Source organism: Ochotona curzoniae, unplaced genomic scaffold (assembly GCF_017591425.1).
Source record: "Ochotona curzoniae isolate NIBS_2020 unplaced genomic scaffold, NIBS_Ocur_1.0 contig_4792, whole genome shotgun sequence".
Taxonomy (NCBI): Eukaryota; Metazoa; Chordata; class Mammalia; order Lagomorpha; family Ochotonidae; genus Ochotona; species Ochotona curzoniae.
The window spans coordinates 11,837,795-11,854,061 of NW_024466389.1; the positions used below are offsets into that span (position 1 = coordinate 11,837,795).

The following is a 16,267-nucleotide window of genomic DNA, read 5'->3' on the forward strand; positions in this document are numbered from 1 at the left end:
CATTCACTCCCCAGATGGTCCCAACAGCCGGGGCTGAGCCAGGTTGGGCTGATGCCAGGAGCCAGGAGTTCCTCCTGCACTTGCCGTGTGGTTGGCCAGGGACCCAAGCACTCGCGCCATCCGCCATTGCTCTCCCAGGCACTGTACAGGGAGCTGAAGCAGAAGTGGAACAACTGGGCCTTGAACTGGAACTCATATGGCCTGCTAGCGACATAGGCAGGAGCTTAACTGGCAGTGCCCAGCGTTGGCCTCCGCAGCGACTGCTGAGCTGAAGTCCTCAGAAGGCTGCGGCAGAGTGGGCACCCTAGGCTCCCTGGCTCACAGTCCAGCCTCGGGGTGGGCGCCGTGCAGACCTCCCTTGGGACACAATAGTGTCTGCCTCTGCACCTGCAGCACCAAGTGATCACATGGCAGCTTAGGGACGGGCCAGGTGGGGCGTGCTATGGGGTCTGAGGTTTCTAATGGGGTGCCCTTGGCCCTGGGTGCTGGCAGACCCTGGCAGTTGGCTCTGTACTTGCTCCCTGGCAAGTGGTAATCTTCGCGTTGAAGCAGAGATGGTGAACCAAGCCGGCAAGAGGAGGATTCATACAAGGAAGTCCCTGGAACACCAACCCCCACTGCCCCACCCTGTTCTCGCACACCTCAGGAGCATCCTTCTGACGCCCCCTTCTGCCGGGATGGAACTCCACTGAGGAGGGGAGCGGTCCCGTTCCTCTGGCTGCAGCGTCCCTGCGGTTTAGAGCACTGCCAGCCCCTGGCAGGTGCGCAGTGCCTTCTGGAGTGTTCAGTGTTGGGCTAGGCGCTCTTCTCAGCAGGAGGAAGACACACAGGATTGGTGACACCCAGGGGAGCCCCATCCCACCCACAGCGACTACCTTGTTTCCCTGGCGGGGAACACGCTTGTCAGACGCCCCCTTCCTCCTTTGTACTGAGAAGGTTTCTGCTCAGAAGACCAAGGAAAGCGGCTCCTGTTCTGATCTATTATTAACCCATTTTGTAGATTCCACAACTGAGGCCCCAAATGGGTGTCAAGCAATTTTGGATCCCATTGTTATATCGCAGGTGGGTAGACTCCTGACTCCAGCAGCTGTCTTAGAGAGAGGCGCGGTTCATAGGTAGGCGGTGGAGAGGGGCATACAGGGGTGTGGGGGCTGTCACACTCCCCCCAGCCCGGGAAGGCGACCCGGTGCAGCTGGGGCTCTCCGACCATCCCCTTCCCAGGCCTGGGGGTTTGGATCCCCCACCCCCGACCCCTACTAGCTGGCGAGGCTGGGGTTCGGCTCTCCCCGCCCACAGCGGGGCGGGACACACTCTCCGCGGCGGGGACCGCGCGCTCCTGGCAGCGCCACCCGCTCCTGGGCGCGCGCTGGCCCCTCGCGGCGCCACCCCGGCTCGGTTCTTCCCGGCCCGCCGGCCCGCGCCGCCTCGCCCTCTCCCAGCCCCGCGCCGCCCGCCGCAGCCGCCGGCCGCCAAGCAGCGGGAAGCGCCCAGGTACGGAGCGCGGGCGGGAGGCGCGCCTGTCATCGGGCGGCCGGGGCCGGAGGGGGCGAGACGCAGCCGCTGCCTTCCTCGCCCCGCGGGGCCTGCCCGGCCCGGAGACCCCACGCGCGCCGCAGGGTCCGCGTGCGCCCGACCCTGGGGCTGCCTCTGCACCCTCCTCGCGTAGGGGGAGGCCTTGCTCCGGCTCCTGGGCCACCACCTTGCGACCACAACTAGCACCGGAGCCTTCCACGCCCACCCACCGTGCGGGGCTTCACGCTCCCACGCGCCCCCTGTTCCGGCGCAGGCGACTGTGCTCCGGGCAGGATGCCCCGCCCCCACCTCACGGTCCCCTGCTTCCAGGGGTCTCTTTCGGCCTCCCCCTAACTTTCCGTCGATTCCACCTTAGGGGACACAGCTCTTCAGGTGGTCCTCCCTAAACGTCCCATCCACTGTTCCAGGGGTCCCTGCGACCTGTCTCCGTCCTCCTCGGGTCGGTGCTCTTTGACCTAGAGATCCCGCTGTCCACCTGCTCAACCCCCGCCCCATCCCACTCCGTGTCGGGGACGAGGGTCTGCGCTCGCAGACGACACCCATCCCGCCTCTACCCTGACACGTCCGTCCAATCCTCTCACCCTCGCGTCCCCATGGTCCCAGATCCGGGCCCTGGCAACAGCAGCTCCCCGGCGTGGGGGTCCGGGCCGCCGGCGGCCGCGGGAGGCAGCGGCTGGGTGGCGGCGGCGCTGTGCGTGGTCATCGCGCTGACGGCGGCGGCCAACTCGCTGCTGATCGCGCTCATCTGCACGCAGCCGGCGCTGCGCAACACGTCCAACTTCTTCCTGGTGTCGCTCTTCACGTCCGACCTGATGGTGGGGCTGGTGGTGATGCCGCCGGCCATGCTGAACGCGCTGTACGGGCGCTGGGTGCTGGCGCGCGGCCTCTGCCTGCTGTGGGCCGCCTTCGACGTGATGTGCTGCAGTGCCTCCATCCTTAACCTCTGCCTCATCAGCCTGGACCGCTACCTGCTCATCCTGTCACCGCTGCGCTACAAGCTGCGCATGACGCCCGCGCGCGCCCTGGCCCTGGTGCTGGGAGCCTGGAGCCTCGCCGCGCTCGCCTCCTTCCTGCCACTGCTGCTCGGCTGGCACGAGCTGGGCCACGTGCGGGCACCCGCCCCGGGCCAGTGTCGCTTCCTGGCCAGCCTGCCCTTCGTCCTCGTGGCCTCGGGCCTCACCTTCTTCCTGCCTTCGGGCGCCATCTGCTTCACCTACTGCAAGATCCTTCTGGCTGCTCGCAGACAGGCTGCGCGAGTGGCATCCCTCACTAGCGGCATGGCTAGCCAGGCCCCGGAGACACTGCAGGTACCCCTGGGCCGGTAGACCTGGGCTGGTGGGATGGGCAAGAATGAACAACTTCTCGGGACTCCTAGTCTCTGCCTGATGCTCGCTGGCTGATGGCCTCGGCCTGGTCACTCCTGGCTCCCACCCGTCCTCCCAAAATCTTGTTGCCTTGGTGTGGCCCGGCTTCTCCAAGACGGCAGGTGCAGCTGGAACTTTGGAGTGCTCCCCTCCCCCTCTCCCCCTACAGTCAGTGGCACGGTAGGGACCTCCCAGACAAGCTCCAGTTGGAAACCTTCCCCTCTCGGTGCCCTTCGTTAGCCAGGCCTGTTGGGGTTGCTGCCTAAGTAGACGCGTCCCTCTGGCCCCACTGCCTCCGTGGTGTGCAGCAGCTCCATTTCTGAGCTGGGAGCCTTGCATACACTCCTGCTGGTTTCCTGTTGCTGCTCCAAACCCACCACTCATGATGTCGGAACAGGAGCCAGAACAATTATGGGAAATATAAAAGCAGGCGTCACTTGGGTACAAAGCCTCCACCCCCTGCTGCAAGTGAGCACGGGAGGTTCCCTGCGTGCCGATCCTCCAAGCCCGGCCGCTTCATCTCCTCCCTCCTGCCCTGTCCTACTCCGCACCATCCGAGGCCTTAAGGCCGTGGCCAGAAGGCGCGAGGCTCCCTCCAGAGCTGGAGTCCCGGCTTTGGCTCTTGTCTGGAGTGCTGGGGCCCAGCGCTGTGCATGCCTGGCCCTTCCCAGAGGTCATCCCTGAGTGCCTGGGTGCCGGATGCAGGTGCCCGCTCCGCCCTGTGGTTCTCCACCTGACTTTTTTTTTTTTTTTAAAAAAGATTTACTTATATATTTGAAAGGCAAAGTTACAGAGAGGGAGTGACTAAGAGAGATCTTCCATGTGCTGCTTCATGCCCCAAATGGCTGAAATTGCTGAGGCTGAGCTAGGCCCAAGTCTGGAGCTTCTTCTGGATCTCCCATGTGGATGCAGGGGCCTTTGGGCCATCCTCTGTTGACTTCCCAGGCACGCTAGCAGGAGCTGGATCAGCAGTAGAGCAGCCAGGATTCAAAGCTGTGTGGATATGGGCTGGTGGTGCCACAGGCCACCAGTGGCCTGAGTCCCTGTGCCACAGCGTCAGCCCGTCCCTTGCTCATTCTGGCTCTAGGAGGGCCGTGTGTATCTGGGCTGGTTTGGTGCCCCCTGTATACAGTAGGTGCTCAGTGGTTACTCGTGGGTGGCTGTGTGCTCTTGGTTCAGGGCCTGGCCGTGTCTGTGAGAGGAGACAAGCCCTTGTCACCAGGCTGCCTCCTGTCATCCATGCTGAGGGGCGGGGCTGTGGACTGAGCACTACTGAACCCCAGAAACTTTGATCACTGGCTGCTGGAAAGTTCCAGCTGGGCTCCCCAGGTCTCTCCTCTGTTGGTGTGTGTGTGTGTGTGTGTGTGCGCGTGCATGTGCTCCTGGAGGTGTGGTGAGGGGCCAAGGGCTAATGGCCTCCTGGTGGTTGCATGTCGCAGCCCACTGGGTAGGCCTAGGACTGCACTGGGTCCCTCACCTGGGAGTGCACTGTGTCCTCCCACCTCCCCCGGCATTTTTGAGTCTCAGAACCTTGGCAATCTGGGATGTGGGGGGAAGAGCTGTCCTGCGCTGGCCACACGCTCTCCGGGTGCTTGGAAGGGACCAATCTCCAGGCAGCCCGGAGCATCCGGGGATGTGTCCTTACCACCTCTGCCACACAGACCCAGGCCCACAAACATCCGTAGGAAGGTCCCCCCAGTAATTATTGGGAAATGTAATTAAAAGATGAATTGGCTTTGGTGCAAAAATTTGTTTTAGAAGATTTATTTTTCTTATTTAAAAGACAGAATGATAGGAAGGGAGAGGTAGAGGAGAGAGAGATCTTCCATTTGCTGATTCAATCCCAAATGGCTGCAATGGTTGGGGCTGTGCCAGGGCAAGTCCCTGGGAGGGACTAGGAGCCTGGAACTCCATCTGTTTCCCATGTGTGTGGCAGGGGCCAAGTACTTGTGTCCTTGCCACAGTCAAAGGCCACCACGAACCCAGTTTCCATGCAGGTGCGTTCCCAGGCGCATTAGCAGGGAGCTGGATTGGAGGTGGGGCAGCTGGGTCCTGAACCTGTCTTCGGACATGGGATGTTGACTTCACAGTTGGTGGCTTGACGTGCTGTGTCACTACTCTCGGCTCACAAAAATACTTAACTTTAAAAAAAAATTATCTTCATTTTATTTGAAAGGCAGAGAGAGAGAGATCAATCTTTTATCCTCTGGCTTATTCTTCAAATGCCTGCAACAGTCAGTGTGCAGACCAGGCCACAGCCAGGAGCCCGGAATTCAGTGCAGGTCTCCCATGGGGATGGTAGAAATTCAAGCATTTGAGCTAAGACGTGCTGCCTGCCAGGGTTTGAACGAACAGAGAGTGGCCTGAGCTGGGACCAGACACTCCGCAATAGGATACAGGGTCTTCAGTGAGAGGTGAGCCCCTGTGCCAGTGCCCTTTCCACATAAGGCATTTTGGGATCTGTGCACACCACCCAGCTTCCAGGAACTTGTAGAAGATCCCTGTATTTGTGGCCTTTGTGAAAAATTGCATTCCCTCCATGAACAAGATTAGGAAAGAGACTCCATGTTCTTCCTGTGCTTCCCCCAGCCACAGGCCACCGCAACCCCCTGTCTGTGCTGGAGGAGGGGTCAGCACGGCGGGCCAGGGTCCTCGGGCCCAGCGGTGCCTGTGAGTCTTGCTGGCTTGCTGGGACGTGAGTTCAGAACCAGGAATAGTGGGGGTCTTGGGGACCTTACGCCCACCATTCCTGCTCATCATGCCCTGAGCTCAGCTCTTGTTTTCCACATCCACTCCCATCATGTTCTCATTTTGTGACTGAGATCTCGGGCAACGCCGGGCTGATGGTTTCCAGCCCGACTGCTTACCTGCCATGCCCCGCAGAGGAGAGCTCTGGCTTTTCCCAGCCCAGCTCCAGCTTCCCTTGGGTTCTCTTAGATGCCTTATTGCGGCTCCATCTTCCAATCACCCAGGTCAGGGACCTCAGAGGTGGCCTGGAGGCTTCTCTCTCTTCCCATCTTCCGGTCTCTACCCTGAGAACCAGCCCAGGATCTGCCGTCTCTCCCACAGCTGTTTCAGGTTCCCTGATTGCATCCTGCTCCCCTTCAGCACTGATGCACCCCCTGAAAAATGGCCTGTGGCTGCCCACCTCACCTGTGAGCTCCTCCTCTCTCACCTCCCACCCTCCTCGAGCTCTGCTCATTTTCTGGCTGCTTCTGACAGAGACCACATGCATCCCAACCGCGGGACACTTGCACCTGCAGCTCCCGCTGCCTGGTGTGCGTCTCCCCACCAGCTCTCCCTCTCACCTTTGCTTCAGTCAAGAGCGGCAGCCACCACTCCTCCATGGCTCCTCCCCTGAGTCCTCCTTCCTAAGTGTTTTTCAGCAGCACTTGGGCATTAACTGATGGCTAGTCTGTGATGGGAGAACTTCTGTTACCTGCTGTCTTCCTAGTCCCTACAGGAGGGCCTGGCAGGTGGCAGGCGCTCCATGTTTGTAGGACGAGTGAAGTGAATGGGGTGCCCGGCCCCGTCCTTCCCTCTCCCCCTCCCTCCCCTCCTTTCAGGATCCGCTCTTGGGCATGGTGAGTCCTCAGCACTTCATTGTCTGAGCTCATTCACCTTGTTCTGCGTGCTGAGCGCCTGCTGTGCCCAGGAGCTGTGGAGCTGCTGATGAGTGGCACTGACCACGTTCTGTCCTCTTGGCACCTGTTGCAGTCCGGCACACCTGCCTGACCCTGGGACACCGCCATCATGATGGTTATGGAGCTTAATGACAAAGACCTTGCCCACTGCACGTTCAGAATGTACCATTCACTGTGCATGTCTTTAAGGCCTAAAGCAGAGAGGTAGTGGGCCCTAAAAGGGAAGGAGTAGCCAGGGGTGCCTCAGACCAGCAGCGCGGCTCTCCTCATCTGGCTTGGTGGAGAGCTGGCTCTCCTGGTTTGCATGTGGTGGTGTCAGACCCACCCCTGGCCAGCCTCTGCTCCAGCCACCTGGGGCGCTCTCAGGCTCCCCCCACACCTGAAAGAGTGGAGGAGAATGAATAGGAGGGTCAGGGTGGGCCCCATTGGCTCCCTCCCCAGGGGGAACCTTCTGCTGGCACCAAGAGGCAGGAGCTAGCCTGGGTCCCAGGAGGTTTCGCTCCCCTGGCATTAAGCATTTGGGAGCTGGTGAGCTGTGAGCAGTTCTCTGGTCCTGCTGACTCCTCGACGAGCCCATGTCTGGATGTGGGCTGCAGGGCTGGCTCCATGGCTTCCACCAGGCCTGCAGGGCAGCCCCAGGAGGAGGGAGTCCTGTTCAGAGAGCCCGCAGGGCTGGAGGGAGGCCGAGGCAGTGGGGATGCCACAATGAGTTGCTGCCCAGGCAGGATATGTGCACATGCTCATGTGTACAAGTGTGTACTTGTGTGTGTGTGTAGGGCAACGGGTGTCCAGGTGGGAGTGGTCCTTGCTTTCAGTGATCCCGGGAGGTCCAGGGGGACATGGGGCAGCATCAGATACTGCTGGGGCAGCAAGACACTCAGCTGGAGAGAAATAGGGGTGCTCTCTGGGTACCCGTCGCTTCCACAGCCTCTCCCCTGCTCCCTGGCCACCGGCATCCCTGTGTGCCCATAGGCCACATTCCTTGCCCTCTGCCTCCTCTCTCCCCTCTTCCAGTTCTCTTCACTGCTATTCCCTTCTGCCCTCCCTATCCCCCCCCACCTGCTCCCTTCCTCCCCCGCCCCCCCTCCCCCCGCAACTCGGCGAGGCACGCCTCCATCTGTCATCCATCTCCCCCTCCCTCATTGCCCTTCCTCCGCCTCCTCCCCGAGGCTGTGATCCCAGAAATATCTGCGAGGGGGTGGAGGGGGCAGATCTGGGAGGGGCTGGTCCTGAGACTGCTGTCCCGGTGAGGGGGTCTGGGGTGCAGCCAGGGCTGGGGCAGGGCCTTGGGTGTCTGCTGACTGGGCGCGATTCGAGCCTGGCCTCTTTTCCGTCCCAGCTGGGGTAAGATGTTGATTCAGCGCCCTTGAGCTGCTGCGCGCAGGGCACCTTTTCACAGCAGGTGCTCACAGAAATCTGTTGCCTTCCTGTTGTGGTGCGTCTCTGGGAGCCTTTCCTTTCCAGGGGAAAAACAAACATCCAGCTCAAACAGCCTGAGCCACTGTGGCACAGCAGGGTGCAGCCACCGCCCCGCCCCCCCCACGTCCACCTGCAAAGCGGAGTGAGTCCTGGCTCTCCTGCCTCCGCTCCAGCTCCCTGCCACTGGACCAGAGAGGAGCAGGCGTTGGCTCAGCTGCCTCTGCCACCAGCGTGGGAGACCTGGATGGAGGCTCCTGCCTGGCCCCGCCTTGTCCGGGGAGGTCATTTGAGGAGTGAAGGGGTCTCTCCTTTTCCTTCTCTACGTAGCTCTTCCTTTCAAATGAGTAAAAACAAGCAAGAGCAGAGTCAGACATTGGTGGCACTAAGCCCTAAGAGAGAGGGGGTTCCCCTGTGCTCCCAGCACTGTTCTCAGCACCCCGTTTATATTAGCTCATTTAATCCTTAGTACTGTCCTGAAAAGGAAATGTTCCTTCGATTGCCATTTCACAGAAGGGAATGGTGAGGCACAGAGCTGGAACTTGAGAGCTGGCAGTCTCTTGTAACCTTTGCGCTGGGATTGAGTGGTCCGCAAATTGTGAATTACACACAAGAATCCATGAGCCCCCTTTAAAATCAAAACGCAGGAGCTGGCATTGTGGTCTAGCGGGTGAAGATACCACCTGTGACCTTGGCATCCCATGTGGGCACTGACATATATATTGGCTGCTTCATTTTTTTTCCCCCAAGGTTTGTTTTTTGTTGGAAAAGCAGACTTACACTGAGAAAGACTGATCCTCCATCTGCTGGTTCACTCCCCAAGTGGCCGCAACAGCTGGAGCTGAATCCGAAGGCTCCTGTTGGCATGAGCAGACACCAAGGTGTGGGGCGGCATTGCCATCAGTTTCACCACAAGAGCGTCTTGGTGACAGGGGTGGCGTATCTGTAACCATCCCTTCTGGTAACTGTGGCCCAGGCATGCCATCTCTGTCCAGGAAAGCAGCTTGTTGAAGTGGAAAGAAGGCAACTTCTGGGACCAGAAAGAACTGATTCTGCAACCCAACACTTGTCAACTGTGCAACTTGCTTTCCTTCTCTGAGCCTCAGTTGTCTCATCTGTGAAGTGGGAATAACATCCCCCTCCTAGAAAGCTTGGGGAACGTAATGATGCCAAATGCAGGACCTGTTCAGTGGGTGAGGTTGATCATGTTGATCTGAGGCCACTTGGACTTTGGTGAGAGGCCCTGTCCCGGGACAGTGGACGGTCCCCTCCCCTCTCCTCCTTTTGTGTTGATTGTGTTCTTGGGTCAACGCTTTGGGGGAGAAGAGGAAAGCCATGGTTGCGTCTGAGAGGCTTCTTGGCTCATCACCCTTTTCCCCCAGATCTCTCTGTGTCCCAGAGGTCTGACAACAGCAGGACTGACCCCCTGCCTCACAGGTCCCTCTAGGTGGCAACGATTTAGGGCTTTGCAGTTACAGGAGTAGCCTCCTTCAGGCTGGCCATGGGGACTGCCGTCAGCATAGGAAATCCTCTCGGGTGGAGACAGAGCTGGAAGAGAGGAAAGCAAGCCCTTTCTCACTCACTGGGCCAGACTTGGGCACAGCCTTGCATCTGAGGGTTGGAGGCAGCCAGGAGAAGGGCAGCATCCAGCCATAGACCTGGGCTGCAGGGTGAGCCCAACATCAGCATGAAGACAGGGCCTCCAGGGCGCCCGCAGCCTCGTGGCCACACCTGTGTCACTGGGTCAGTGCTATGGCCCCCATGTATTCAGCACTTGGCTCTGGGTCTTGCACCTTGCACACGTTGTTGTCATCTGTAGCCTTACAGCGATGTCACAGTCTTCCATTTGTCCCCTTTCACAGAGGGGCAGTTGGAGGCTCTGTCAAGGCTGCGGGTGGTAGAGGCCGGATCCAAGCCAGGGCACCTGTTGACACTGCCTGGCTTCTGCCTTGGTACCAGACTGCCCCACCAAGATGGGGCCCTCGGAGGCCTCTCTCATGTGAATTTGTTCTTAATATTTGGGTTGAAATATTTATTTATCTGACAGAGTGACAGAGAGGGAGAGACAGGGAAAGGCCTTCCACTCACTGATTCACTCCCCCAGTGGCTGCACTGCCAGGGGTGGACCAGCTGAAGCCCGCACCCAGGAACTCCATCCTGGTCTCCCACATGGGTGGCAGGGGTCCAGGCACTTGGTCCATCTTGTGCTGCTTCCCCAGGTGCATCAGCACGGAGTTGGATGGATGGGGAAATGGAGCGGCTCGGTATGGGATGCCATGGTCATAAATGGTCGTTTAACCTGCTGTGCCACTGTGCTCCTGGGTGGCCCCTGTTCTTGACACGTGTGTAAGCAGATTTCACCTGGGTGAACACACTGAGGGGCAGGAGTTATTCTGACCTCCTCTTCTTCTTTTTAAGATTTATTTATTTTTATTGGAAAGGCAGACATACATAGAGGAGGAGAGACAGAGAGGAAGATCCTCTGTCTGCTGATTCACTCCCCAAGTGGCCACAACAACTGGAGCTGCGCCAATCCAAAGCCAGGAGCCCAGAGCCTCCTCCAGGTCTCCCATGCGAGTGTAGGGTCCCAAGCCTTTGGGCTGTCCTTGACTGGTTTCCCAGGCCACAAGCAGGGAGCTGGATGGGAAGTGGGGACGCCGGGATTAGAAGCCCATATGAGATCCTGGTGCATGCAAGGTGAGGACTCCAGCCGGTAGGTTACCATCACCTCCTCTCTCCCCCTCATTCCCTGCAATGGACAGGTGACAGGTTAGGCTTCAGCACCATGGACAAGATGGCGCTCTGGATGCCTGGGGGAGGGAGGAAGGAGAGAGCTTGCACAGAGGTTCTTGTGCAAGAGGCGGGTGGGGGATGTCCCTGAGCTGACACATCTCGTCTTTGCCTCCTCCGCCCCCTTTCCATCTGCAAAAGGTTGCCTGGGAATCTGGTTGCCTCGCTGCCTTCCGACTTCATCTTGTGCCCAGCGCATCTCTGGCTGCTTGCAGAACTCAGCTGGGCAGCACTGCGGTTTAGCAGGTGTGGGGCAGAGCCCCAATCCTAAAGCCCAGGTGTGTGGCCAGGCAGCACACACACACACACACACACACACACACACACACAGCCTCTGCCTGGTCATGACGAACTGTGCACAGCAGTGTACACTGGCATTTAATTCTAAGAGCAGGTGGGTCTCGGCTGTGCGAGTTTGACATACGAAAACCCACTGATTACAAAACATGGCTGGAACCATCAGGGAGCCGGCAGCTGGACAGTCCTAAAGGTCTTGGAACCCTCTGGAAATAGACCATTATTACACGCTTCTAACTTTCTGTTAAGTGGGTATGTGTGTGTGTGTGTAGGTTTTATTACGTTTTCAAAGGGCTCATAAAGTTAAAAGCAATACGAGATGGAGGACCTAGACACGTTGGATCCGCTGCAAGGTTGTCTACCCTTGCTCTGCTGGCTGCTGGGGAGCAGTCTCTTTATCCTCCACCCCCCGCTGCCCTCCCCTCTTGCAGTTCCCTGTTGAGAATGGAGGTGCCTGCCGGGGCCACGGTGTAATTGAATTGTAGAATGCTAAAGTCACTAACATCCCCTAGTAATCTATAAAAGATTTAATTGCAAACATTGGCTTTGTGCACACAGTCTCAGGAAAGGCACTTCCAGTTTGTGGAGGAGGAGGGTAATTGAACAGGCAAAAAGCCATTATGCCCACAGAGAGAGAGAATTCATACAGAAAGAGAAGGCCGAGTCCTGGGCAGCCGCAGCCTTGTGCTCGCGTGTCACTGGTTCTTGAGCTGCAGGTGACAGGAGGGGCTGGAGCTGCAGGTGATGGGTGTCGGTCTGTGCTGAATGCTGCCTTTGCAGGGATGGTAGCTATTGCTGCTTCAGATCGATTTATTTAATGAGAGCGTCAATATCCTCCAACTGCTGGTTCACCCCCTACTTGGCTGGGTCAGGCCAGCATCTGGATTTGGCAGCTCCACCCGGGTTTCCTACAGGAGTGCAGAGGGCCCAAGCACTTGGGTCATCTTCCACAGCCTGCTCAGGCACACGGGCAGGGAGCTGTGTGAGCAGTGGAGCACCTGGGACATGAAGCAGCACCCGGGGCCCCAAGGAGACTGTTCTGCACCACGTGATTGTGTTTGGGCAGTGTGGCTTCCTTGTTGCACTCCCTACAGCTCTGGGTGAGGCTGAGGATCAGGGCTCAGTCTATGTGGGGTAAACCTTTAGCCTGCGGCCAAGATCAGGGTTCTATCTGGGTCTCTGGTTTCAGACTTTGGTTTTGTGGGGCTTTGTGGTAAACGCTAGGGTTCATCTGGTGCCATGGCCAGCGCTTGGTCCGGAGCCAGTGTTCCCTCCAGAGTCAAGGCCAGGCCTGAGTCCAGGACTCCAGCTGGGGCTCAGTCAGCAATGAGGGCTCAGTTGACTCAGCAGTACTGGGGCTTGGTCTGGGTTGAGGCGCAGTGTGTGGCTGGGGTCCGAGCCGGCCTCGGCTCAGCTGAATCACATGGCTTTTCCTTCCATAGGTGCCTAGGACCCCACGCACCGGGGTGGAGTCGGCTGACAGCCGGCGCCTGGCCACCAAGCATAGCAGGAAGGCGCTGAAGGCCAGCCTGACGCTGGGTGTCCTGCTGGGCTTGTTTTTTGTGACCTGGCTGCCTTTCTTTGTGGTCAACATAGTCCAGGTAACACTGGGAATGGGCAGGTGGAAGAGGGAGCAGGGTGGGCAGCCTAGCCCTGTATGTGGGTGTGTACCTGTTCCCTCCTGCCTCATGGGGTGACTTGGGGCCATGGACCGGGAATGACACGTCCCTCCCCACCAGGCTGTGTGCAGCTGCATCTCGGCCAGCCTCTTCGACATTCTTACGTGGCTGGGTTACTGCAACAGCACCATGAACCCCATCATCTACCCCCTTTTCATGCGGGACTTCAAGCGGGCCCTGGGCAGGTTCTTGCCCTGTTCGCACTGCCCCCGGGAGCACCAGGCCAGCCTCGCCTCCCCGTCCATGCGCACGTCCCACAGCGGTGCCCGGCCGGGCCTGAGCCTGCAGCACGTGCAGCCGCTGTCCCTGCCGCCGGACTTGGACTCTGACTCGGATCTGGGTTCCAGCAGCTCCGCAGGTCTGCGGCTCCGGGCCCAGCTGCTGCTGCCTGGAGAGGCCGCCAGAGACCTCCCACCACCTGCCAGGCCCACCGCCGTCATCTCTAAGATTGAACCCCTGGACCCAGAGCTTCGGCGCCATCCGCCTCACATCCCCACGAACTGACAGACTCAGTGCTGGCCAGCAGGGAAGCAGGAGCCACTGGGCACAAGCCTTGAGATCTCACGCCAGCTCCGGACTAGGCCAGGAGCCCCCAGGTCTCCCGGGGTGCCCTCTGAGCTCAGAGGGAGGACAGCTGCCTTGGTTGCAGGTCTCCTGAGAAGGTTCCGTTGTCATTAGGTGACTTGTGTAGAGGACAGCAAGAGGGCTGTGGGGGGTTGGGAAGAGGATCTCCCAGTTCTGATGAGGATGGCCACACACCTGTCCTTTGCTCATCCTGAGCTGCCCGGGGGGAGGGGACGCCTCCAGATGTGGACAGGGATCAGGGCTGGGCCAGTCCCTCTATTTAAGACATGGGCACCACTGACATCGTCCCACCTGCAGGGAGTTTGTTAAAAAGTCGCACCTGTACTGCCCCAGCCCTGCTGGGTCACAGTTCATGTTCACAAAGTCCCTGGGGAGCTGTGTGCATGTGCAAGTCTGGGGTGGGTGGCTTACAAGACCCTCAACCCTGAGAAGGACTTGTAGGACAGAGGACGAGAGATCTGCCTGGGAGAGATGCAGTAGGGCGGGAGCCAGGCAGGCTCAAGCTCTCTAGCTCTGGGGCCTGGCTCAGGTTCTACAACCTGAGCCTCAGTTATTCCACCTGTAAAATGGGGTAAAGGCACCACCTTGCCGGGGGCCTCGGGATGAGGGGGATGCCTACAGAGTGCTCAGGGTCTGTGAGCAGGCTGTTCTCCACCTGGGGCTCCCTTAGGCCTGGCTGAGGGTGCAAGCAGCCCCGGATGGCACTGCCCCCCTGGCATACCCCAGGGTCAGTGGAGAGTGGCCCTCTTAGTTCCCACGGCTTATCCGTTATAGGTTTCTTTTCAGCCCAAGCTTCTTTATTCCAGAAGCTTTCGCACCAAATTTCACCAACTCAAAGTCCTGGCGGTCCCTGCTTGGGCCCGATGCTCTCCTTGGTGCTGATCACATCCGACGGGCTCAGGCCACGGGCTGCTGCGGGGCCACGGTGCTTCTGGGGCTTCCCTTGTGCCCCTCCCCCAGGCCTTCTCAAGGACACTGTCAATAAACCTGAGCTGACTCCGAGACCGTGGCGTGTGCTGGATTCACCTGAGGGCCTCTCGGGGCTTGAGGGAGCAGCTGGGGTGCTGGAAAGAGGCCTTGGGCACAGGTGTCCTGGCTCAGGTCAGGACTCTGCTCCCAGTTTACTCCGGGACTCCCAACAACGTCACTCCCCTCCTCGGGGCCACAGTTCCCCACGCGTGGCATGGGTCACCCAGGGCTTGCGGCAGCTGGCATTGTGTACATGTTGAATGGATGGAGACATGTGGCGGTCCAGCTCCTGTGTCCCTGACTCTCCTGCTGCTCCCCTGTCACCTACAGGCAGAAAGAGGACTGGCAAAGGCACCTGTCCTGTTGAGCGGCTGTGAAGGTCAACTGAAAGGCCAAGTTCGCTGGCCGTGGTGGACACGCAACAAGAGGCAGTTTTATTATCATCATCCAGGGTGGTTACCGTCCTTGTCCCCATCTCCCGTGTGATCCACTGTCACCAGGCCCGGGTCCCAAGCACACCGAGTGTTGGCCCAGTGCCCCTCACCATGCTCCGTCCCATCACTAGCCAGGGCCATTGTGGGACGTGACTTTGAGGATGCCATTCACATCTGTATGAAGCTGTTCCTACGGTGGTACAGTGCACAGTCCGCCCGGCAGTGCATGGCAGATCAGAGCAGCTCTCCTATGAGGAGGCCGCCCACTTTGCACCTATGCCTGCTCCGCAGGTGCCCGCTGGTAGTGCCCCTGGCTGCTGGCAGCCCTGCAGTATGGGTGGGAGCACAGAGGGAATTAGTTTCCCCGTGGCCCGGGAGAGGCAGTATGGGGGTCTCCCAGAGGGTCCTCTGGTCCCTTGATAACGCCTGCAGCACAGGAGCCTCAGGCTGGGCTGAAATGGGCTGGGAGGGGGAGCACGGGAGGGCTCTGCCCTGGGCTGGGCTGACCAGGTGGGCCTCAGGCCTTGCTTCCTCCAGGAAGAAATGTTTGTTCTCCAAACCCCTTTCATCCCAATTCCAGTTCCTTCCTTCAGCTTAGAAGTACTTGCGGGAGTGTTGTACCTTCCCGGTGCCCATGGGGCACTGAGGGTGCAGAAAGCACTGCCCTTTGGAAGCTGGGGGCTGCTGGGGTCAGGGCAGTCCTGGGCAGGGCTCTGGGGGCTCAGGGATGCAGTCTGGGCAGCCCAGAGGATTGGAGTCCACGCCATGGCTGCAGCTAGAGGGGCTGGCAGTGGCAGGAAGGGGCTGCTCTTCGGCTTGGTCCAGTCCCTCTGGCACCTGTGCTCGGCCGGGGTCAGCAGGCGGGGTCGCTCTGGGAGTGTCTCCAGCCTCCAGATCCTGTATTTGTCCATCTTGGTGGCTGGTTGCACTGGCTGAGGCAGTACCTGCTGAGGCCAGCAGGAGCCCCTTCTCGGCCCCGCCTGGCCTGGTGCGCATGCCCACGGCCTGCAGGATGACGTCCATCTGCTTGGCGTAGTCAAGGTGGCCGCTGACCTGCGGGAGGACAGTGTGTGGGCTGAGCCAGCCCTCCCCAGGGCTCCAGGCTAAGCTGGTGGGGTCCCTTGTCCCTCCACATCCTCGGCCAACCAGTCACCAGTTCTGTCACACCACCCTCCCCATGGCCCCCAGGCTGGGAAGGTGCTAGGTCCCAAGTTGTTGCAGAGGAAGGGGGCTTCTCTGTCAAGCCTGGGGCTTCAGCTGGCAGGGCCCTCCCTGGCGATGGAGGGCGACTCTCACTCTGCCCAACAGCTTCCAGGGAGCGACAGGGGGACGGGCTTGGCTGACACTCAGGGACAACGGGTGGGGTCCATCTGCTGTTGGGCAGGCCGGCGCTGCTCAAACGCCACATGGAAACTGGGGCACCCGTGGGAAGGGCTTGGCAACTGACAGTAACACCAGGAAAACGAAGTCAGCATCCCCCCAGGTCCCCGGCATGACCAGGATTTCCTCGGCTGCTGGCTACATGTTCATGTCATGGTGGTTCATGGCCTTCCTGC

The 16,267-nt window shown here is 59.6% G+C and overlaps 2 protein-coding genes across 3 annotated transcripts in view; one reads left to right on the forward strand and one right to left on the reverse strand.

Moving 5' to 3' along the window:
- Window positions 1-2,117: 2,117 nt before the first annotated feature.
- Window positions 2,118-13,245, forward strand: HTR6 (5-hydroxytryptamine receptor 6). Its single transcript, XM_040987708.1, has 3 exons — window positions 2,118-2,840; window positions 12,487-12,645; window positions 12,784-13,245. The coding sequence occupies exons 1-3, from the start codon at window positions 2,127-2,129 to the stop codon at window positions 13,225-13,227; spliced, it is 1,317 nt and encodes a 438-aa protein (XP_040843642.1). The 5' UTR covers window positions 2,118-2,126; the 3' UTR covers window positions 13,228-13,245.
- Window positions 13,246-14,684: 1,439 nt separating this feature from the next.
- The window catches only part of TMCO4 (transmembrane and coiled-coil domains 4), a 78,705-nt gene continuing 77,122 nt past the window's right edge, over window positions 14,685-16,267 (reverse strand). For both annotated transcript variants that reach the window (XM_040988013.1, XM_040988014.1), the window contains exon 16: window positions 14,685-15,764. In XM_040988013.1, the coding sequence (XP_040843947.1) occupies window positions 15,402-15,764 (363 nt within the window). In that variant the 3' untranslated portion in view covers window positions 14,685-15,401. The remainder of the gene's footprint in view (window positions 15,765-16,267) is intronic.

What these genes read in the sequence shown, in the direction of transcription:
- HTR6 (XM_040987708.1), top strand. Translation starts at nt 2,127, where the DNA reads ATGGTCCCAGATCCGGGCCCTGGCAACAGCAGCTCCCCGGCGTGGGGG. An exon ending in AGGCCCCGGAGACACTGCAG is followed by an intron (nt 2,841 to 12,486) that starts GTACCCCTGGGC and finishes TTCCTTCCATAG; the next exon opens with GTGCCTAGGACCCCACGCAC. An exon ending in TTGTGGTCAACATAGTCCAG is followed by an intron (nt 12,646 to 12,783) that starts GTAACACTGGGA and finishes CCTCCCCACCAG; the next exon opens with GCTGTGTGCAGCTGCATCTC.